The 24,859-nt window shown below is 50.6% G+C and overlaps 1 protein-coding gene across 1 annotated transcript in view; it reads right to left on the bottom strand.

The window, feature by feature from the left end:
- Nucleotides 1-24,859, bottom strand: part of Ccdc88c (coiled-coil domain containing 88C) — a 123,522-nt gene that overhangs the window by 73,763 nt on the left and 24,900 nt on the right. The window contains 1 exon segment of the mRNA XM_036206178.1: nucleotides 510-579. Coding sequence (XP_036062071.1) covers nucleotides 510-579 — 70 coding nt within the window.

Here is a 24,859-nt window from a genome sequence, read left to right on the forward strand (position 1 = left end):
CAGACCAGAGAGGCTTAGAACCCCTGCCCACCAGGTGCTCTCAGTCCAGTGAGGGACATGGGACAGGAACTACTCATGGAACATACACAAACATCACAGGATCCCCGAAGAGAGACACTGGCTCCCCAAAAGGTGCTTGTTTTCCAGTCTAGGGACGCACCCACCACAACGGAACCTGGTGCCATGGATACAGAAGTAGAGCCTGCGGAGCCCGTCACATTTCAGACTCCCAAAGTCAGACCCACATTCTCAGAAGGCACAAAGCAACAGCCCTGCCTGTCTTCGCATGCACATCTGAGGATGGAGAGAGATTCACTCTCTAAGGGAAGAAATGCTTTCTTGGCCCAAAGCCTCAGGACAGTAAGCCACTTTTTAAAGCCTCACCAAAACCATCACATGTTTCACTGCGCTGGCTCCAAGCTGGCAGCCAGAGCTGTGGCTAACAGCTGTCCAAACTGATGGCATTGCCCAGGCACTACAGGAGGTGGGGGTGGGGCGCTTACACTCACCAGACAGTGGGTCTTTGCCAATCATCAAAACATTGGGCAAATTCATTACGATCAGCTGCTGGAGAACTTCCTACAGAGACAAAGAGAGAAAGACACCATTAAAGAACAGGAGGCAAGAGTGAAGAGCCATTAGGTAAATAACAGCTAATCAAGCCACTAGAGAAGTGTGCAAGCCACTACATGGCAACCGTGAAGGTCCTAAATGATAGGATGAACCATTCAACTCGGAGTGTAATCATTCTGTCTTGCTCATCACATAAAAATGGTGGCTGCATATGCAGAAACTTGCAGGGAAAGATAAATGACATGCTAGGATTAAGCTTCTTTTTAAAAGCTATACTGAATTATTTTTGTTCCTATAGTTGGTGCAGTTAAAACTAAATAGGAAATAAACAATGCGGTGTTACCGAGCCTTTATAAGCTGGGGACTAAGGATCTGAGCATGGAATGAGGTTTGGGGGCAAGTTCTAGAAGAGGAAATTTTAATTTTTCACAGGGAATGACCGTCTAGAAGAAAACGTCTGGCTGCTCAGCACAGTTAGAGAAGATGGCTTTGGGGACAGCTGCCTCCTAACCCTCATACAAAGGCCCCTGAAGGAATGGGGCAAGGCCATTGGTTACATCCTCTATCTGTAGGTCCTTCGGGAGTTGTGTTCTGGCCAGTGGTGGCAGCCCTGCCACACACGGCCCTGGTCATTTCCCAGGCTGGGCAGGGCCGATCTTCTTCCCGGCTTAGAACTGCTTTTCACAAATCTAGAAAAGAAAAACCCAATTTGGGGCTGGAGATATGTCTCAGCGGGTAGAGTGTCTGCCATGCAAGTGCGCAGACCTGAGTCTGGATCTCAAATACTCAGGTGAAAAATTGAGGCATGGTAGAGAGGATATTACCAAAATGTGTGTGTGGGGGGGGGAGGGGTGTTGATGACGACGTCGACACAGGACAGCAGAGGGGACGACAACAGGTGAATCTTCAGAGATCACCAGCCAGTCCAGTAGTGAGCTCTGGACTCAGTGAGAGGCTCTAACTTAAAATACTACTACTACTAATAATAATAATAACAACAACAACAAGTGGAGAGTGATAGAGGAAGATATCCAATAGCACCTCTGGCTACACACACACACACACACACACATACACACACACACACACAGAGAGAAAATTCCAGTTTTGTGGAAGACTGGTAGAAATGGGTGGGTGGCACAGCAGTGAAGCCTCGTGCCTTTGAAAAGGGTTCCTCCTGAGACGTAGCCCGAGTCGAATTTCTCAGCTGCACAGAATGGGAGGCAGTGGCTGTGTTCAACAGGCTTCCCCCTGGCATTCGAGAAACAAGCTCAACACCTAGTGGGCTAGTCTCACAGCGGAGCACCTCAAAACCACCTCAGAAGCATGAGGGGAGACATTGGACAGTGGGGACTCTCTAGTACCTGGGTTTACATGTCACCTTGCCAACCACAGTGATGTCATCTCAAACATGCCTCAGGTGGCAACACACTAAACTCTCCCAGCACACGTCCGAACAGCACATCTGGAAAATGGGGTTCTTGGGACAGCATGCCCATCCTTTTAGGCAGTGCCCTCCCCAAAGTCCCAGCATCAGGCTACCCTGGGAGAATAAGACCACCCCTGACAACCGCCTAAATCCCATTCCGAGTCCTGATGGCTTTCCGGCCACCTTGTCCAAATCTCCGAGCCTTCAAGCGCCCTTCTATAAATTAAGTGTAGGAAACAATGCTTCCTTCACCATTGTCAAGGCAATCTGTCAAATCCCCGAGAAAAAGTTCTACTTTCATGCTAAGACTAAGCAAAATATCATTACAAAGAACCATTAGGAAAGCTGTCTTTAGCTTCATTTAATCAGTACTTCCTAATTTCCCTTAAGAAAGGTGTTATTTATGCAATGGAGAAAAAATATTTTATGTCACAGTGGTGCAGGCCAATAATTTTAGCATTCAAAAGGGTGAGGCATGAGGGCTGCCGGAAGTTCCAGACCAGCCTGGGTTACACAGCAAGATCCCGTCTCAAAAAAAAAACAATAATAAAGAAACAGTATTTATAAACAGGCTTTTAAAAAGTCTTCCCCGTAAAACACCAGGAGTCTTCTAAAACCTAATTCAATGGGGAAAATGCTAAAAGGCCATTAACCAGTTCCCCTAAAGGACCATTCATCACATCACAGCAAGAGCAGGCTCAAAGGTTAACATTGCCAGTCACATGCAACTTGAGACAAACAGTAATTCCAATTTTTCTAGAAGTCCACTTTAAGAAGATAAATAAAAGTGGAAGTATTTTCATAATACTTTAAAGCCAGGGTATCTAAATGTAATAATCATTTAAAACATCAAGATAAAAATTACTATTGAGTCATTTTATATTTTTTCAAGGGATCTTTGAAATCTAGAGTATATTTTACACTTAGATCACTCTTCAGTTTGTATGCACTTTGGGAAAACTTGAATTGTATATAGATTTCATGAATTTTACAGCTTAACAAGTAGATTTCAATTCCCTAGTTGGTCCAAATGCACTTAAATGGATACCTGGGTTTTTTTTTTTTTTTTTTTTTCCATTCAAATGAACTAAAATAGCAATTCGTATCCCCAGACATATCAGCCACATCTCAAGGCTCTGACAGTCATGGATGGCTACAGGATACCCACGATGGGTGGCAAGGTCCTCGGTGGCCCGTGAGTCCCCTTGCACCTTTGACCTCCCCCAACAAGAGTCCAGCAAATGTGTCAAGGCTCCTGCAGTGATGGAGCCTCCCTCCAGGCCAGGCCCTCAGCCTAGTGGGGACGTGAGCAGGGTGCTGACGAGAGGCCCCTCTGCCTGGCACTCAGAACAGAAAGCCACTGTGAAGTGGCTGCCACAGTCTGCTTGGGACACCTGGTTCCACCCAGGCTGGCTTCGAGTAGCAGGGCAGGCTGGCCGATGCTGGAGTGCAGCCCAGTGCTGAGCTCTCCACAATCCCCCAGCCCCAACCACCGCAAAATACCACAGCTGCATCCTGATGTGGGGATGAGGGGCAAGCTTTAACAAAGGCTTGGGCTTGACAAGTTGTCCTTCCAGAAAGCACCCCCGCCCCACTACCCGTTCAGAGGGGTGGGTACGACTTGGTACCCTCCGCACTGCATTTTAGATCTGCCATCACAGCCCGGCATAAATCCTTTTCATAAATGAAAGTGGACTAAATCCAATCCTGGGATGGCCCACTGGCAGTTAACTGCTAGAAACAATCCCCCAAATCTGGGTCAGAGGAGGGTGTGTTTGTATCCTGCAGAGGCAGCTGAGCCCCAGGAGGCGGGGGTGGGGGAAGCCAGGCAGGAGAGTGCTTAATATTCTAATAGGTATCCTTTCTGTCATCCATTCTGGGCTTCAGATCCAAACACAGGCTCTCGTCAAATGCTCGAGACCAAGGGGAACAGCCAAACCCTCTCCAGGAGGGTCTGTCACACCAGCCTTGATGGGCCTCAGAGCAGCACCTGGGCCTGCACTAAGAACCTCGGCCTCCCTGACTGGCAGGAGGCATAGGGTGGCTAGTCTCAAGGCCTGTGGTTTACAGCAGTCCCCGGAAGAGTCAAGAATACACTAGGCATGACGGCTTAGGTCTATAATCCCAGCCCTTAGGAGACTGAGGCAGGAAAACTGCCATGAGTCAAGGCCAACCTAGGCTTCACAGCCAGATCCTGCCTCAAACAGAGTTCCAAGAACTGAACGAAAGAGCAAGCTGAGGCACACAGTGGTAGCGCATGCCTTTGATCTCAGCACGTGAGAGGCAGAGGCAGGCAGATCTCGGAGTTCAAGGCCAGCCTGGTCTACAGAGCAAGTTCCAGGACAGCCAGAAACCCTGACTTGGGGGGGGGGGGGCGACGGACCGAATGCACATCTAATGAGTGGATTCTGTTAGATGCATGTTTAGCAGATAGATAAAAACCTTAAGAGAAACCCAAATACAGAATGTTCTATATTACAGCGATCAGGATTTCACCAAGGTTTTCCAGTCTTTTCTGAAGATTCCACAATACTTACATCAATTTAAAATAATCTAACCCCCAATGTACAGCTTCTCATGCAGAAAACATACCACAAGAAGCATTCATTTACCAGGCATTTGAGCTAAGCACCTGCCAGACCCAGTGAAAGGAAAAGAAATTACCCATTATCCACCCGTCCTGAGAATTCATGTGCATCGAGGTATAGAACATGTGATGTTTGAGCTGAGTTGAGGATGGAATGCATTGTTAACAAACAGATTACCATGGCAGCTCAAGCCTCAGTTAGAAGAGCAAATGCTGGCTAGTTAAGGAGAACCTCAGGTCCTGGAGAAGAGGGGTCCTGAAACCAGGGACGGGGCAGGAGGAGGCTCTAGGGGAGGGACCTCCCAGGACACAGGCAGTTTGAAGGCAGGAGCTTGTGGATGGGGAACCTGTGGGGCGTTTACCCACCAACCCCATAGCCCCCCAGAGTTTTCTTGAGTGTGAGCAGCAGGAAATATTAGATAGAAGGATTTATAGTGTGAAGATAAACAGATAGAAAATACAGGAGGGCCTGGAACCTATTCCAATGAGCCCCAACTGTCTCTGCCCCAGGGTATTTATAAAAATGCCAAGGGGATGGAGCAAAAAACCTCCTCCCCCAGCCCAGCCAAGTGCTGACCATCTCAGACACCTGCACTCAGGCCCGTGGCCCTAATCATCTTCTCTATGTGGACCTGCTGGGTAATGACACGAGGAACCTGAAAACGGGCTCCCATAGGAACTCCAGAAGAGAGCACTACACATTGGCAGAGGCCAAGATGGAGTCTCCCTGTGAAGTTTAACCAGGCCTATCAGTCTCTGCCACACATTTGGACAGGAGAATCTTTCTCTGTACAGGTAGAGGAAACGTAAGGTGCTGGAAGAATCAGGACAGCACCAGGCCAGGCATGGTGCCACTTGCCTGAAGCCCCAGAACTCAGGAAACAGAGACAGAAAAATGAGCACGAATTCAAGCCCTGCCTGGGATGTATAGTGGCTTAAGAAACCAAAAAACCAAGTCAGGCGTAGTGGTGCACACCTATAACCCTAGCATTCAGGAGGTACATGCCTACAACCCCAGCATTTGGGAGGTTGAGGCAGGAGGCTCACTGTGAGCTTAAAGTCAGCTTGGATTCACAAGTGAGTTTCGGGCCAGCCTAGGCTATAAATAAGACTGTCTCTAAGAAACAAAACGAGGAGAGTGATCAGGATAAAACTACTTTTATATGCATGTGTAGAAGTTAGTGTGGGATTGCTAGATCAAGAACAATGATTTCAGCCGGGGTTTGGTGGCACACACCTTTAATCCCAGCATGCAGGAAGTGGAGGTAGGTGGATCTCTGTGAGTTTGAAGCTAGTCTGGTCTACATAGCAAGTTCTAGGCCAACCAAGACTACATAGTGAGAATCTGTCTTCAAAATCAAACAAACACAAAGGAACAATGATTTCATGAAAAATGGAAAGAACAGCCCACAACCACCACCAACTTTTGAGTGAAACTTTTTTTTTTTAATGTGTATGGGTGCTTTGCCTGCATATATGTATGTGCACCACATGCATGCCTGGTACCTGTGGAGGCCAAAAAGAGGGTGCCAAATCCTCTGGAACTGGAGTTAGAGATGACTGTGAAGTACCATATATGGGGTGCTCACAAAGAAATTGGGGTCCCCTGAAAGTGAGTCAGTGCTCTTAATGGCTGAGCCACCTCTCTAGCACCCTGAAACTGGATCCAGAAGGAAAATAAGAGCTGTTGAGGCTAAGGGCATCAGTCTGGAGAATCCAAAAGTTAAACACCCTGCACGGGCAGCAGGAAAAAAGTGATGTTCTTGGTGGCCAAGGAGATGAGGATGGTTCATGCAGCAGAACAGGGGCTTTCTACAGAGGCAGAACAAGACCACAAAGAATGTTCACACTGACCTACCCAGACTCTCAGCCAGAGTCAAGACTAAAAGGCAGGCACATGAATGGCATCAGCTTTGTACGAGCTGCTTGTATACCCTGCAGGTCTTGTCTGAGTTCAGATACTCATAGGACCCACGCTGCAGACCTGGCTGTGGCTGAGAACGGCAAGTAGGCAGTCACAGCACAGCAAACGGAGTGCTGTCAAGGGCTTCCCAGTGGCAGGGGGCTTCTGGCCTAGGCTGAGGGGAGGATGCTTAGGAGCCTGGCAGGTAAAGGACTGGCTGAGAAACATCTAGATGTTCCAGGTAAGCAGCAGATCAAGCCCCAGGTTACTGAGCAGCACATTAAACGATGCACATGCTGCTCTCTTCCACTGAGATGCCCTTCTACATAGAGCCTAGCAACACTGGCCAGGGCCCTCTTAGCCCCCAAACCTCAGCCAAAGCAGCAGTACCCACAATCACATGCAACATTCTCTCTCTAAATTTATTCATCCTCCACTTCCATGGGACTTCCACATTTTACTTGTCAATCAGCTCCCCACTCAGGCATCAAAAAGCCTCTAATAGTGGCAGTTGGGAAAATTGAATCAGAAAATATTCCTAAAGATTTGCATTAAGGCTCCCTTACAAAGCCTCTTTTATGTAGGTGTCTTCTCTCTCCCCCATACTGATGAGAAACCAAACCCCGAAGACCAAATGCTTCCCTCTGCAGAGTTATCTCCCATGCCTTTCAAACCTGGCACAGTCTCACACTGTTTCCTTAAGATTCACAGCTTGCAACTGTCAGCAAAAGATGAACTATTTCAAAGTGGGAGGAAAAAAGGGAATAGTTCAGAGCATTTTGTAATTTTCCGTGAAAATGTCTATATGTGGAATACTGAATATAAATGTGAAAAATACATTCTGAAGTGAATCTATGATGCGGGCTTGAACATACTGTGCTTTCTAAACTGTAAAGTCCCAAGTGTGATCATCTTAGGAGCAAAACAAAGATTCCTCCTCAATTCTATACTACAGTGGTGGCAGCCCACAGGAAAGGCCTCAGTAGTGTCAGATGTCTACAGACACCATCAGGTTCCACCAGGAAACTTCTCTAGGAACTGCAGGGCACCAACTCTAGCCTGTGTGGCAGGAACGCAGCCCCAGAGAGACCCTGAAGTTGGGAGAAGTATGACATGGGTCATTTGTGGCCTGACACTTGTGCCACCAATTTACATTCTTCCGAGTGCTACATCTCAACAAAATCTCTCGCCTGGATTTAGCCAAGACAGTTCCCAGAACACACTTCAACAACATTGTCCAAAACAAAAGCTGCCCTTCCAACATGGCTCTTGCACCGTACCGATCACTTCACGATTCTTACTGGAAATACCCAGCCATCGGGAGGTTCCTGTTCCTCTTCCCTCCTACATTCCTATGTGGTGTCCAGGACAGGAACCGCCAGCACACACAATCTGTGGGACCTGCCATGTGGTGTTGCTCAGGGATTTCATTCCTGGTAGGAACCAGAGTGAGGGGCAGGGCTGTCCCACCCCACAGTCGCCCCATGGCCCAAACCAGGGCTTCTCCGGCAGCCGACACCTGCTTCATTCCTTCACTACTGACTCATGACATTGCCAGCCTGCCATTTCAGCCCAGGCCAGCCTGCCTCCCACATTGCCACCCCTGAGAGGGCAATAGGGATTTGACCCCAAAATCGTGAGCCACAGAGAGCTTTTGGGGACTGTTACCGCTAGGACCACAATTTTCCAATTTAACTGTGAAGAAACATAAAATGGTGATTTATCCATGACACCTGCTCAAGGCACGACCCGGGGGATCAGGAGCTTGTAATTCCATCTGCTCGGGGGCCTCCAGTCCTAACCCAGCCCCTGCTGACTGGGGCAGGAGTCCTGGTACAATCAGTGGGTAATGAAGTGCTTTAGTGTGAAGAGGCTGCCATGGAGCATTGTTGATAGACTCAATCCATCTGTTCCGCCTCGTTTCAATTAATCCAGGGTCCCCGGGGCCTGAAACCATCTCGATCTGAACCAGCATGGCAGCACAGGTTTCCCTAATTAGGCCAAGCTGTGTTCTAGGATAAGGCAATTTGAAGGCCTGTCTGAGGTTACCAAGTCGTCAGAAACCCTCTTCCAACACAACAGAAATGCCAGCTCATTCCCTTATGGACAGAATGACAGACAAATTCCTCTGAGCTGACTGAAAAGGAGAACTGTGGGGGAGGAGCCCCCCTCCCCAAAAGCCAGCACCACCAGGAAGGGCGACTCCAGCTTCTAAGGGAGGGGCGGGGGGGGGGGGATGATGGGACGACGGACAGACGGGACCAGATACACAACACATGGCCCGTCTTCCTGCATCAGGAGCCCAGAGCTGCCTGCTAGGACAAGCAAACAAGTATACAACACACCAGAAAGAGCCCAAAGAACTCAAGATGGATGGGCCCAGAGGACATTTCAAGTAACCCCAAGAAACACCTGCCCTTCCTTGGCTGCTCTGTGGGCAGCTGTCTGTCTAATGCCAGGGAATGAGGACAGGGTGAAGGTGCCTGGGGAATCCTGTAGGAGGTGAACACGTGTCTGGTCATGAGAAACCAGAGGGTGACTTTGGGGACCAACTTCTCTAACGATGTCATTAGCAGCCACAAGTGTAGGGGCGGCAGGTCTCATCCATGCATGTCCAACCAACATCAGGAGAAATGAAGAATTTACATTTTTTTTTTTTTTTTTTTTTTTTTTGTGGCCAGAGCCGAGGACTGAACCCAGGGTCTTGCACTTGCTAGGCAAGCGCTCTACCACTGAGCTAAATCCCCAACCCCGGAATTGACTATTTTTTTAAAGTCTTATTTTTAATTATGTGTATGCATGCCTGTGTGGCCAGGTGCCTACAGAAGCTAGAGGTGTCGGATCCCCTAGGGCTGGATTACATGGAGGTGTGAGCCACTCGATGTGCGTCCTGAGCGCTGGACTTGGGTTCTCTGCGAGGGCAGTGCCCATTCTTAACTGCTGAGCCTTTGCTCCAGCTCCAAGAATCCAGAATCAAACCACAACAGCCTTATGGATTAGCTATAGAGCCAGAAAGCAAGCCCTGAGTAGGAAGAAAGGGAGACCTGGCACCACATTTGGGTCCGGAATCAGGTCCCACTGGACCCTGCCTTAGGGCTCTGGGCACCACACCAGAGCCTTCTGCTCGCTGACTAGTGAGTGTCTGCCAAGGGCCCACTTCGCATCAGGACCAGCTTCCTGGGAAAGGGAGGAGGACTCCCCCCAGAGCTGAGACGAGGGAGCTGTCTTAGACCTCAGGGCTGTCCCGTCCTCCACCCACCAACACTCCCATTGTTAGCGTGCTGGAGCCACGGCTAGCCTAAGGAGCCCAATCTTAGAAGCAGGAGGAATCCGACCGCAGGTCAGGTCGTAGAACTCCTTTTTTTGGGCTTCCAGGAGAGGTGAGAAAGCAAGGAGGAAGGGAAGGCAAGGCTTCCTGGAGACTGGATTGTTACAATGAGTGAGCCTGGCCCGTCAGGGAGCAGTGCAACCTGCAGGGTGGGCTAAGACAAGCATGACACACACCATCGGGGTGCAGCAAGGTGGTGGCCAGGCACTGCAGCAGTACCTGAAGAACAAGGCACTTCTCCAGACCTCTAGTCACGTGGGAGGAACCTTCTACCCCAGTACTCCACTAACCAGAGCTCAGTGCCGGAGACATAGCCTTCCCCATCCCAGCAAGTGGCACCTCCCCAACTACTGTGTCTCACCATACCTGGCACACTGCCCTTACCCACTGCCCTTGGTTCCTTCATTCTTGGGGTTCAAGAACAGCAGAAAGTACCCAGGAGCCTCCAGCTGCAGATGGCAGCCCACATCATGCAGCCTGCCAGGACCCGAGGGCCCAAAAGCAAGCTGGGGTGGGGACAGCATACAAATCTACCACTCCACACACCAGGGTAAGCTTAGGCTTTGCCACATGAGTACCTCAGGACAAAGGCCACCTGTGGTTAGCGGTCCCGCGACTCCATCACCCCAGGGCAAGCATCTAGAAGGCAGGGAAAACTAGCAGAAAGACCAGAAATTGTGACATATGTGATTTTATTTAGTGCTTGCCTCTCTGCTTTCCGGGTATCTGCTGGGTGCCACCTGCTGCACCTGTTTGGAGATTGTGGACCAAAACAAAAACCACACAACCTGCAGGGAGTAGGCAGGGCAGCCTGAGTGTGTGGGTGGGCCTGCTCTCAGAGCCCACGGCTGGGAGGAGGCGGCTCCTCTCCTGCAAGCGCAGCACCCTAACAAAGACAGCCGGCTGCTGAGCAGGGGACCCTGCTAGGCTCTGGATGTGGTGTGCACTCCCCAAGGTTCCTGAAAGGGAAGCTTAGTTCCCAAGGCGGCAATGTTAGAAGATGGTGAGACCTTTAAAAGACAGGGCTGAATGGGAAGTGATTAGGTAGTTCTCAAAGGACCTCTAAATCTCAGTTGCTTTCTGCCTTGTCATGTGATCTCTACTGCACCCACTCCTGCCTTTGTGAGACACCCACCCCCACCCCTGTCATCAGGCCTCCAAAACAGCTGCCTGATCTTGGGCTTTCAGTACCACAAAGCAGGAGCTAAATAAACCTCTTCATAAATTACACTGCCTCGGACGCTCCGTGACATGACAGTTAAAGCATAAGCTCCATGAGAGAGATGTCCTGATGGGAAAGGATAAAGAACAAGGAACAGGCACCAACCAAGATGTGTAGGTATGTGTGCTGCCTGGCTGTGTGGCAGGGGAGGTTGGAACAGACGCCAAACCACCTTCTGCCCTCTGACCCCAAGGCTGATGTGGTACATTCTCCTCCAAATTCCCAGCGTGACAATTGAGAACCAGATGTGCAAGAGCCACTGCTCAGGGAGTGACTCGCCGGCGAGTGCCCATCTATGATTTTAAAAGTCTCTACCAGCTTCGGAACTGCTGCCAGACAAGCAAGTGTTCTCCCTAACCCACAGGCCACCAAGCTCTTTGGACCGGGTATGCAATCCAGCCCCCAGCCCGTGCTGGCTAAACCCACGCTGGTGTCCTTGAGTTTTGCTAGATGTCACTTCCAACATACTTAGGGGCTATGGATGTTCCTACACTGACTTAGAAAAGCCTGGCTGTAATGAAGACCCAAGGTCATAGCCCCAGAAAGTGGAGCCCTTGGAGAAATACAGACCACGGCTACTTTTGCATAGGGAGAGGGGGGTGTCAACTCCACTCCAGAAGCTTCAAAAACAGAAATGCTCTCATAGACTTCTCCATCCCTCTGGGCCAGGCACTGGAAGGAAGGAGGGATAAGCAGGATCATCTACTAGGATACACACACACACACACACACACACACACACACACACACACACACACCTGCCTATAACATCATGGGTAGTTTGTTTTTGGTTTTTGGAGACAGGGTTTCTCTGTGTAGCTTTGCGCCTTTCCTGGAACTCACTCTGTAGCCCAGGCTGGCCTCGAACTCACAAAGATCCACCTGCCTCTGCCTCCTGAGTGCTGGGATTAAAGGCGTGCACCACCACAGCCGGCCCAAGGGTAGTTTTGACTCCCCAAGGCTAGTGGGGACACCCACTGAGCGCTGAGGAGCCTGGTCTGGGCTCAGTGGGGGAGGGTGCAGCGGCGGCTGAGCAATGCCTGCTAGACTCACCCTGTGCCAGGGAGAATGACCCACAAAGGCTGGAGAGAGAGAGAAGCAGAGTGGATAACCGAGCAGGATTATGTGTCCGCCTCCCAACAGCCCCTCACTGTCCCCTATCCTGTGGGCAAATCTCTGTAAATCAGCCACTTTCCACAGAGAAAGGAGTCTGTGGCAAGAGACAGATAATACTTCACCTAGATAGTAAGAAATCTCCACCCAAAAGAACATACTCTCCAGCAGGAAACTGGGGAAAGACAGCTCAGGACAGAGCTGACAACGGGGACAGGGATGTGTGTGTGTGTGTGTGTGTGTGTGTGTGTGTGTGTGTGTGTGTGTGTGTGTGTAAACCAGTTTCACCAGTAATATCTTGGCAGGAAGTGAAATCTCAACAGATGCTGCCATCCTGGTTAGGGGTGGAGAGGGGGTTGTTGGGGGTGGCTCCACAAACAGTGGCCACTCACTGCTTGCTACAACCTGCTATATCCTGTGACACCCACCTACCACCACGCCTGCCCCTAACCTAAGCCATCCTAAGTCCTCTGCGGGCTGTGATCATTCCCTGTGTCCCCTGCACAGATAACCAAGAAGGTCATGTCTCAAGTGTTAATCTCTAGGAGACACCTACCAAGGGCTGGCTGATCAGGGCTGGCCAAAAGGAAGGTTAGTCTAGTATGAACAGAGAACACAGGACCTCAACAAACACTGCCCATCTCCAATGCAAAGGATACTTTATTTTGAACAATCACAAATCCAAGGGCCCCGTAAGCCAGTAACTGGCCAGATACTGCATTATCTCCTTTAGTCCTAAACTAGGCAGGTGGAACCAGAGTTAGGTTCTCTGCCAATACAAGATCCACCCCTTTAATCCCAGCACTCAGTGGACTGAGGCAGGTGTATCTCTGAGTTTTAGGCCATTCAGGTCTATGTAGTGAGTCCCACACCAATCAGTGCCGTAGAGTTAGACAATGTCTCAAAAAAGGAAAAAAAAAAAATCCACTCTATCCACAGATCTCCCTGACAGCTCAGGGCTGGGGGTGGGAGGGTGTTGTGGGAAAGGAGAGAGGTAAACACATCTACATCCTGGATATCAGAGCCTTGGATGACGGGAGGATTGAACGGGACAGGGATGCGATGTGAGATGGGACCCAGGTAGAGATGCAGAATCAGAGCTCCAGGTACAGGGAAGACGGAACAGGAAGGGCTCAGACAGAAGATGTTTCTGGAAGCCCAGCTCCCTCTGCCTCGGGCTCCTGTGGTCAGATAGCCCATGCTGAGGAACAAACACCCCTCTCAGGTGAGCAAGGATTCCCAAGGGGTTTTCCGTCTGGTTTTGGGGCCCAGGTGTCTGGCAATGGCTATCTGGAGTATTGCATTCAGACGGATCCTGAGTGGGGCTGGGGAGTTGGCCGGGCCGTTGAGTACTGGCTGCTCTTGTAGAGGACCTGGTGTGGTTCCCAGCACCCACAGGGCGGCTCACAACTGTCTGTAACTCCACTCCCAAGGAATCCAACATCCTCTTCCGGCCTCCTTGGGTACTAGACACATGATGCAGATATATATGCAGGAAAACCACCCATACACATAGAATAACATTTTTAAATCTTAAAAAGAAAAAAAAAAAAAGAGGGCTGGAGAGATGGTTCAGCAGTTAAGAGCACTGGCTGCTCTTCCAGAGGACTCGGGTTCAATTCCCAGCACCCTCGTGGCAGCTAACAACTGTCTGTAACTCCAAGATCTGACTACCTCACACAGACATATATGCAGGCAAAACACCACTGTACATAAAATAAGAATAAATAAATTATTTTAAAAAATGATTCAAAGGTCAGATCTGAACTCAGAAGCAGAATGTGCCATAGTTGACCCAATGACGTCTGAGCCTGGAATTAAGGTATGCTGTCACTCCTTTTATGTAACCAAAGGTGACAGGTGACTATAACCATGTGGAGTACTGACTGCTAAGGGAATGTGGCCAAGAGCGAACGTCATTGGTTACAAAGCCGGGCAGTGGCCTTCCTGGCTCAACCTGTCTCACCTTTGCGGTCTCCTTCCTAGCTCGTGGGCTCCTAAAGGGCAATGGGGCGGTGACCTCCCAGGGCCCAGCACTCAAAACAATCAATGCCATTTGCCAAACGATTTATTCAGGGGTCACAACTCCCAGGAAACATGGGCACCCTCCATATGAACAGTGGATCTTATTGACAGGGACAAGAACTGCCTCCCAGCCAGGCACACCAAGTCAGCTCAGGACAGAGAGCCTTTCCCATCCCTTCCTGTTTCCAGCTGGGAGCAAGGTGAGTGTGAGGCAGGCAGCCAGGGTCCAAGAGCGCCTTCAAGGAGCTTGGAAGTCAGACCAGCAGCCCTGACCGTCCCACAGCCAGCTGAAGGCCTAGTCATCCATCACAGAAACACACTTTCTGCTTCACTGCAGCCAGACCGACTAGGCAGGAGAAGGCAGTCTGCACCACCCCTGCGATGGCAGCAAGTGGACTCCTTCGTCCAGCAGTAGCCCAGAGATGCCATGAAAAGACCCGACAACACAGTAACTGAGTGCTTATCACATGAGCACCTGTGAGGCCTGGGCGTGGACGGCCAGCTCACTCCAGCTACACCTTCTACTGGAAGTTTGGAGGAATAGATGAAGACGCGAGGTATGAGCCTGGGGCACAGCTAATAACCCCCAAGTGTGGCTCGACCTTCCAACCTTAAGGTCACAATATGCTCGGTGACAGGAAGCAAGAACACAGTGAGCCCCAGGCCTTAAGTCCCCACGTGTCCTCCCAGGGATCCAGAGGAGTTGGCATGGGGAGAGGTGGCCAGCCAAGCCCATTTGGATGACACATACGTGGGGATCCAAGGAAAGGCAGATGCATAAACATGTCAGACTTCTCTGGGGGCAGTTGTACCCCATGTTCCCAGACCCTCGCAAGCCTAGGCTTTCTCTCAGGCAGGACTCCCCACCTCAGTCTCGTTTTCGGCTCTGCATACTCAGCTGCGGCGGCGGTGGCGTCACTTTTAGATTCCTTCAAGTCGCCATTCACTCAAGTGTATCTGAGCTTTTTCACAGCGGGGCACTAGAAGCCAGGATGAGAATGTGATGGAACATATAGTTTTCCTGCCCTCCAGGCACTGATTAGCCCTCCCCACCGTGAGCTCAGTGAGGAACGCTGCCTGCTGGGCAGAGAAAAATAGAGACCTGCTTGTAAAGAGAGAGGTCAGTCCCAGTCAGCCTGAACCGCCTCCCACTCGGCGGAGAACAAAGTAATAAAAGCAGGGCCCTACTCCACCTACAGGGCCCTGTTCTCCCACATCAGCCACCACTGGGTAAGCTGTGTTGGCTCAGCCCCCAGCTGGCCACTCACAGTAGCCCCAGGCTACTGAGATGGCCAAGGCTTTCTCGCCACAGACTGCAGAGGCTGGATGACCATGCCCTGAGGTTAGCATTCCAGAACTGTGGCTACTGCCCAGTCAGAGGGTGAGGCTGTGCTGGCCTCACAGGACAGCCCTAGGTGCCAACCCTACACCTACCCAGCCAAGCCATCCCCTCCCTTTCCAAGAGTGGCTATCATCCTGTGTCCACTGAGAAGTGGACCCCAAGAAAAGGGATAACAAAGACCCTGTCTCAAAAGAAAAAAAAAAAATCCACCAAAATTAATTAAGTAAAAAGAGAGACTGAGAGCTAGGCAGTGGGGGCACATCTTTAATCCCAGCACACGGGAGGCAGAGCCAGGAGGATCTCTGTGAGTTTGAGGTCAGCTTGGTCTACAGAGTGAGATCAGGACAGGAACCAAAACTACACAGAGAAACCTCCTTGTCTTGGGAAGAGAGAGAGAGAGAGAGAGAGAGAGAGAGAGAGAGAGAGAGAGCGAGCGCGCGAGCGCGAGCGCCTGAGCCTGAAATCATAATAAAGTGCTCACACTTCCAGTCCCACAATCCATGCTGGTTTTCCTCTAGGGAGGAGACAGGAATGGTAGCAGATGGCTGGCAGGGTCAGGGTAGGAGAGCTACCTTCAACAGCAGTGAACTGTCAGAGATCAGCCATTCCAGTGCAGGCTAGGCTTTGGGCCTGTGGAGTTGAGTGCATGCCCCTGTGTGAAGACAACAGTACCCGCAAATGCCTGAGCACAGACCCCATGGTTGCAAACTGTCTGACTAATGCAGCAGGTACCTTGTTAACTCAGAGAACTAGTGAGCAGATGGGGTCAAGGAGTCAAGAGATGCCCAGGTCAACCGACAGTGAGCAGAAAGGGCCAAAAGAGTCCCAGGGGGTCCAGGTCTCAGGGTGAATGCAAATGAACCCAGAGTTGGGAAGTCAACAGGTGCCACAGACTTTTAAGTCATTGGGTTAATAATGATATACTCATCCTGTATCCAGTAATACTAAGAACAAGTGGAGGGCTATGAGACATACCAGAGAATTATGCTTAACTGTGGGTAATAAAGCCTTGAAAAGTAGCAACTCAGAGAACTCCAATTTATGAGAAGCCAGGTGAGCCCCAGCACAGGGTGTTGGTTGGGACCCTGGATGCTTCTGGTCTCACTGCCCTTCGGGTGAAGGCTAGAGCCATGGCCATTCCCCTGCTCTGCAGGAAGAAAAGAAAGGAGAAGGAAATGAGGAGGAAGGCCACCTCCTCTCAGGAAGGCTTTCCAGAGGGGCAGCAACTATGCTTACATATACCTCGCACGGCCAAATGGCCCGCCTGGCTATGCAGCCACAAGAGGGCTTGGATTCTGTTATCTCAGAGGAAGGCCAGGCAAGCAGGCCCAGAACTAGGGAGCTATCCACCACAGAAGAGGAGATAAAGCCTGACCTCTGCCCTGTGGGATTACCATCTCATCAGAGACCCACAAGAACACATGTGGGAACGATTAACCGGAGAGGCCATACATAACAAGGTACTAATTGTGTGACAGATAGGAAATAAGTAGTTAAGGAAGGGAAAAGTCCCAAGCTGACTGAGGTCACAGTAGCCAGCAGGCATCCCAGAGAAGGGAGACCTGAATTGGATGGACAGGTGGTGACTGAACAGAAGCAGGAGAGGGGAACCATGAAAACACAGACTCCACCCCAACCCTCAGCAGATGGATGCTGGGCCACCGCAGCCTTAGCTAAAACCAACTCCAGCTGAAGGACTGTTGGCCGCATGCTCAGAACGGGGTTAATTACTGAGCGTAATCCTTGGCCCATGATGCTCACGTGGGTTCATACACTTGCATTTAGCCTCATTCCACAATGCAACAACCACCTGCAAAGCCTCCCGGTAAAACCAAGGCCAGGACCCTGACAGAACCGACAATTAACCAGACACCCTACTCCCAGATTTCAGAACCTGAAAATTCTGGCTAGCTTCCTTAAATACTTTTATTGTGTCTGTAAACACACCTAGTGAGTATGACAGTTTTAGCTGGCTTTCACCTTACAACAAAGGAGTAGTGCTACGTGTGGTGTCTGGGAGCCCGCTATTTTTAATCTAATATTTATGTATTGCTAGAATTCATCATCAGTGCCGCATGCCACTGTACTTAATTTGTTTAGACAGCTGGGTAATATTCCATTGTGCAATCGTGTCCTAGTGTATCCAACCGTCCTCCCATTGATGGGCATCTGGGCCATTTCCAGGTTTTTGTTATTGTGCACGAATGTACAGTGGGCATTCCCTCCCGTCCATGTCTCCGAACGTCCGTGTGCTGGTTTCTCTCGGATGTATGCCTAGGAAGGAAGCCAAGGTGGGCTCCGGGGTGTGTGGCACTTACTCCAGACAATGCCAGACACATTTTCCAAAGCAACTGTGACAATTCACGCTCCCAACAGAAGCAGATGAGAAACAGAACAGTGAACGCTGTCACAGGAGTCCACCAGGGGTCTGATCCTACCCAGGTTTACAGTGTCCCCTTCACAGAAGCAAGGAAACCCACCACATCCCAGCATTACAGTGTACTAACTAAGTCCGAGAACTGGGTCCTGACCGGGAGCCAACCTGACTCTGAAACCCTGTGTTCTAGCACCCATGCCTCGCACCGACAAGGAAAAAAAACACCAGGTTATCTCTTGCCCAAAGCAGTAGTTCAGACAAGGGTTAGATGACACTGACACAAGGCTCAAGTGTTGAAACACAGATAAGACACTCCCAGACCAGTCTGTGCGAGATCAGGCCATGGCCTTACAGCACGGCGTGGGAATGGGCTGGGGGTATGTCACTAGGAGATCTAACTGGTTTTCTAGGTCCAGCGTGTCTCACACTCTCCATCATTAAGTCCCCTGATTCACATGCCTCCTCTCAGTCAGCCCCCATGTGTCCACAATGAATGGGTACCAGGAAGACCTTGCCTCCCTCCGTGGCAGCCTGGCACCTGCTCTCCTTGACAGCTGGCAGCATGTAGCTCTGAACAGCTGGCAGCCATGGCCTACCTCAGCAGGGCCTGGCCCCCAATCAGAGTTCTTTATGCATTCCACCTTCCCCGTGGTGGTGGGCCTGCTGGAAAACATTAACTGTCCTCAGGAGGCTGGGTTCCTGTGGAAGACATCAACCCCGAGAACAGGATGAGAAGGAGCATTTCAGTCAAGGCAAGGACGGGCTGAGTACAGATGCCACCGGGCTGGAACAGCTAAGAGGGGTTCGAAGGAGGCAAAGTTGCTGGGGCCTGGCCACACCCACTGTGGGGAAGCCCCTCCATGCTGTGAGATAGGACCCTACATGGACCCTTCTTCTCCTGGCATCTTGGCTTCAGTGAGATGCTGGGAGGACCAGGGCCTCACACTACCTCATTTACTTCCTGCTACTGTTCGCTCAATAAAAACAAACTCACAGTACTATTTAAACAAGGGCACTATGAATAACCTTTGCAAACCTACCGACGATGAGGCTTCTGTCATTTGAGGGAGCTCTGCATGTACCACAACTTTTCAATAAAACAGTAATTATACACAGCTCGACAAGGACGAGGAACAAAAACACAAGAACAGAGCAAATAGAGTGCTGTGCAGCAGCTTCTCTAGATCGGCTGGTTTGACAGTGAGGCCCAATAGAATGCTATACACATTTTGCAGTCCTTCCTTCCCTTCCTCCCTCCCTCCCTCCCTTCCTTCCTTATGGCTTAGTGGTTGAAAGCATGTGGACCTGAGTTTGGTTCCCAGCACCCACATCAGGGCTGCTCACAATACCTAGAATTCCAACTCCACCATTTCCAACACCCTCTTCTGGCTTCCATGGGCACCAGAATGCACATGCCAGTGTGTGCACGCATACATACACAAATAAATAATGAATCTTTTAAAAATTTTATTTATTTATGAGCAAGAAAGGTCAGAGAACAATGCAGGAGTCAGTTCTCTCCTTCCACCACGTGGGTCTTAAGGATCAAACCTGTGTGTCATCAGACTCGGCAGCGATCACCTTTACCTGCTGGGCCATATCAGGAGTCCTTTTGCAAGCCTTTTTATTGTGAGTGATCATAAATAGAAACACAACCAGATGCAGTCAGCCACACAGGCCCATCCCCCATCAAGGAGCAAGAGAAGTTTCACCCATCTCTGTCCATTTGCTGAAACACGGGAAGAATTTTAAAGCAAACTCCAGCATGATATTCCACTGTGCATCCAAACACACTTCCAAAGAGTACTGGAACTTCCTTAGACCTCAGTCACACGGGCAGCATGTCTTGCCACGCCCTTCATTTGTCACTGTAGAGGGGTAGGGGGGTGAGAAAGGGCTGGCCAGCATGGATGGCTACAGCATCTGCGGTGGTGAGGGCTGCAGTCTCAGGAGACAATGCTCTACACGCCCAGGAAGGCTGGCTTTCTTCCCTCACTGACCATGACTGTTAGCCATTAGCCCCGAAGAACGCCAATCAGAGGGTGACTGTGTGGCCCACCAATCCCATGCAAGGAGGATGCAGTGCTCGAAAGAAAGACTAGGCGACTCTAAGACCCACCGAACTAGCTCCTCTTCTTGTAAAAAAGGTTGGGGATTTAGCTCAGTGGTAGAGCGTTTACCTAGCAAGCGCAAGGCCTGGGGTTCGATCCTCAGCTCAAAAAAAAAAAAAAGAGCTGGAGCCATGTGTGCCTGCTCCTGTGTGGGACCTGCCACACACTACTCATGGCTCCAAGAAGCTCCTGGGTAAGTGGCAAAGAAGGGCGCAGGGGCTTCCCCTATGGGAACTCCAGTCTCTTGTCCATGAACGATGTGTAACAGGGACTACGATCCACCAGATCCATGTTACTTGTGTGGGGTGCAAATACAATTAGAACACAGAGCACTACAGGCACAAGAGGTGGGCCCAAACAACCAGCAAGCACACAAGACTTGTGTCCTCTTCACTATACAACAGAATTTTCAAAGCGCACTGGAGGATCCGATCACCATTTCCCTCCATCACCAGGCAGCTCCAGAGTAGCAGCACTTTCTTATATGACCACACTCACACACATCAAATACCTGTCCCCATGTGCTTCATAAATGAAGGCTGCGTGCATTTGGAGGCCAATCCTGAAGTGGCTGAGTGGGTGGGGTCCACATTCTCCCTGCTGCTGAAGGAAAAATGCTTTAAAACCCAGCTCCAGGGGTCCAGGCAGCAGCTCCACCCTTTCTGCCCCAGGCACAGAAGGGGATAGAAAATCCACTTTCTACAGCAGGCAGGCTTCTCTTACAAGAGCCAGCTCTCTGCCCTCTCCGCTGCATCTCCTTCAACAGTGTACTTCCTCTACAGCCTGCTGCTACTTCGCCTCCATCATCTCTCTAGCTAGGATGATTTCTTAATGCCAAAGCAAGAGAAAGAGCAACAGACTAGAGTCAGCAGCACTGGTTCTAACGCTAGGGCCACACTCGAACACAATTTCCCAGGGCTACAACGTTTTCATGATCCTCCCCTTCATACGAGGCGGCGTGATCCCAGGCCCCTCCTCCTGCTGTCCCAGCCAACAGACTGAACACTTTTCCCCAAGTTCATGGTGGAAGACTTAAAACCCAGCCAAAGCTAACCAGCCTGCACACAGGAGTAAACCTGTTTGCCACTCCCGGGCCTAGAAGGTCTCTAGGGACACTGTAACCACGGTAGGGCCACAACACAGCACTGGGTAGGAGTGTGCGCAAATGTGGGCACACAACGAATCCTGCCCTAAATGAGCTGTACTCCAAGTTGGCCTCCTCTGTTAGAAATGAGAGTGGGAGGGTGGGGGTGGCGCCCACCTTTAATCCCAGCACTCGGGAGGCAGAGCCAGGTGGATCTCTGTGAGTTCGAGGCCAGCCTGGTCTACAAAGCAAGATCCAGGACAGCCTCCAAAGTTACACAGAGAAAACCTGTTTTGGGGGGGAAAAAAAAGGAAAGAAAGAAATGGCAATCTGAAAGCTCTTCAATGGGAGTCCCTCAAGAACTGTCTGCTCTGTGTGTTCCCTAGCATTCTGAGCCAACTATAGCAAGACTTGTTCATCTTAGGGCCCTAGGCTGAGCCATGGTGGGTCCCACAGAACCAGAAGACTTACCTGCCCCCGTCTCCCCAACAGGAATGTAAAGGCAGGACCACAGCTCACCTGCTCCCTACTGGGATGGAAGCCGGGGCTTCATGCTGCTCAGGTAAGCACTCGACATCAAGACCCATCCCCTAGTGCTCTTTATTTCTGGTTGTGATACTGGGAATGGAGCCCAAAAGTTCCCACAGCCCAGGCAAATGTCCTACCATTGAGCCTATCATACCATTAGCCCTCTTTTTCATGTGTGTCCATGTTGTATGTGCATGTGCGTATTGTGTGTATGCGTACTGGCCCCCTGTGTGCCTGCAAAGGTCAGGCATCCTGTCTCTCACTCCTCATCTTATTCCCTTGAGCCAGCCAGTCTCTTTTGACCTGAGAGTTGGCCCCTAGAATAGAGACTTTTGGTCAGCCTTTAGAGAATGGTGGATAAGCTATGTATACCTCAAAGTTGTATGTATCTGTGTGTGGGTATGGGTGCACATGCATGGCTGTGTGCTTGTGCATACACACCTGTGGTTGTATATGCTGCTTTATTGGTTCTGACATGGATTCACTTTTTAATTGTAGTTTTGTCCTAGGAGAAAGAGGAAACCCAGTCAACAAAGATCCTATTAAAAAGTACAAAGCAGATGGCTTGGGAATTGTTGTCCTCATCTGGAGAAATGAGGCCCTAGAGTGTGGAGTGGCTGGCCCTGGGGCTATACCTAGCTGGGGGTGTTTGTTTGTTTGTTTGTTTGTTTGTTTGTTTGTTTATTTGTTTTGAGACATGGTCTCACTATATACCCTGACTGGCCTGGAACTCACAGAGATCCATCTCACCTGCCTCTGCCTCCCTAGTGCTGGGATGAAAGGCGTGCACCACCGTGTTTGGCCTGAGTGTCTGCGGTGGGTTCAGAACCCTAGTCTTTCTGCTCCCTCTGCCCACTGTTTTTTCTGTGCCATTCCTGCGGTTACTTCTGTTAGTGGAGGAGATGTGCTGGAGGGAGTGGATCCTGCTCCGAACAAAAAGGAACTGTCAGTGCAGCAGGAGCAAAATGTGGAAAGGCATGCTTGTAACCCTGGTGCTCAGGCATCTGGAAGACTGAGAATTCCAAGCCAGCCCGGGGCATGTAGTGAAACCAGGAAGGTAGGGGACTGTGGAAGCCTCAGGGAGAAAGGGAACAGGGTCTTACTACCTAGCCTGGGCCAGCCTGGAATTCTCAGTCTTCCGAAAGGTGGGGTCTGTGCCAGGCTGCCACACCGTTGGAACTGGCGGTAGGTAGCATGGATCATGGTCCTGATGCAGTGGAGGGAGGCGGGGAAGGATAGCCACAGGAATTTTCGTTGAAGTCACTCATGGTTCAGAAAAACTGGCTCTGGAAGGGCACGAACACGCTCACTGGGGCCTTGACTCTGGGTGCTGGCATTGGTGAACTCCTTAGAGCAGCTGCTGGTCCATGGATTATACTTTTCCCCTGCTGCACTTCTGATGGTTTGGGTCCTGCAGCCTTGAGGACTCAGACCTCAAAGCAACAGGCTGGGGGTGCTATGCTCAGTGAAAAGGAGTATTAATGCTGGTCCTTGGTGTGGTGCATTAAGAGGCCATAGCGCATTGCCTCATGGGGAGAGGTGGCTTTGAATAACAGGAAAGGATGGGGTTTGTCCATTTAGGAGGATAGGAATTGCATTATACTTTGATACAGCTAGGTGGCTAGGGACCTAAGAGCCACCCCTTACTATGGGCTTGAGGGCCAGGTTTAAGGTATCACGGGATGTGCACCTGTGTCCTCCTCTAAGTTCCTCTGGTGCACCATGGGGATGCTCTGTCCAAGGAGGGGAGGAAGTGAGGACTTCAGGACCTGAGTCTAGCTTGTAGCTCACTAGTCCCACCATAACATGCCCAGTTTCCCAACTAGCCTTGTGCCATGGAATAGCTGCAAGGCAGGAGACCTGGGAGGTTTAGGTGCCGCCTCCTCCCCTGACATGTTCTTGAGACTGGATGGATGGATGGTCCTTATGGTTTGGACTGTGACGCACTGTCTGTTTTACTTCAGTCTTACTGGTGTGTACCAATCCTGTTGGCATCCAGATGTGGCTCCCCAGGACTTGGTGTGCTGTGGTACCAGTGCATAGTGAGGTGCTGGGGAAAGCTGTCCCACCCTCATGCTGGCTGCAGAATTGGCCTTTCTGGCAGCTTTGTAACAGCCACCCCACTTCTGTAGAGGTTTACACACAGATGCGTTGATTTGTCTCACTGTGAGAAAAACCGCCTCCTCTTTTTGAAGCTGTTGTGTTCTCGCCATTGGAGAGTCGGGTTCTCTGTCCCAGCATGCAGCTGACAATAAAGTGGTTTATAACCTGCAGGAGGGTTCATGTTTTTTCCCAGCACCTCATTTCATCAAGAATCAATGAAGCTGTTCCCAGGGGTGTCTGGTTTCTCCCCAGCCATTCACCAAGTCCCACACTATTCTTGATCTGGGAGAACCGGTTTTGTAAAGTGGCAGCTTAGCTCAGTCTCCTCAGCCAGGAAGATGAGCAGCTAGTAAGTTATGGCCGACCTTAGAGGGGGACAAACACTCCTGGACTCCTAGCCTTATCCGACAGTCTCTCCTGGAATGGAACTCTCAAGCAGAATGAGGGAGGAGCCCCTCCCCTTCCTGGGCAGTAGGGTGGGAGCCTAGATCAAAGGCTACAACCAGTCATGCCTGGCAGATCAGACCACGGCCCCCTGAGTTCCTAGCTGGACCTCTGACTGAAATAATGCCGGCCTGGGAGATGGTTTGCCTGGGGGGCAGCAGGCACTGTAGCTGGGACTGGAGGAATGACTCACTTGTGAGGAGCGGTCATCATCATCCCCCCCCCCCCCCCAAGTCTGTAGGCAGAGAGGCAGAGGCCGCAGCTGGAGGTTACTGAGAAGGGGACCCTACAGTGTAGGTCCTGGGGTCCTGGGCCCTTGTCAAGGCCAGCCTGGTCTACATGGTGAGCTCCAATACTGCTGAGGGTGTGGCTCAGTATAGAATGTTTCTTAGCATGCACAATCCTCTGCAATACAGAAATCCATACTGAAACCAGGCACGGTGGCTCGGGCTTATTATCCCAGTGCTCAGGAGTCAGAAGCAGGAGTTCAAGACCCCATCTCAAACAAACACACAAACAGATTGGAGAGGAGGCTCAGCAAGGAAGAGCTTGCTGTGGAAGCTTGAAGACCTCAGGGTAAATCCCCGGCAGCTACACGAAAGTCTGACGGGTACATGCTCACCTGTAATTTGAGTGCTGTCCGGGAAGACAGAAGGATTGTTGGAGCTTGCTGGCTGCTTGCCTAGCTCG

This window comes from Onychomys torridus, chromosome 14, assembly GCF_903995425.1.
Source record: "Onychomys torridus chromosome 14, mOncTor1.1, whole genome shotgun sequence".
Lineage (NCBI taxonomy): Eukaryota > Metazoa > Chordata > Mammalia > Rodentia > Cricetidae > Onychomys > Onychomys torridus.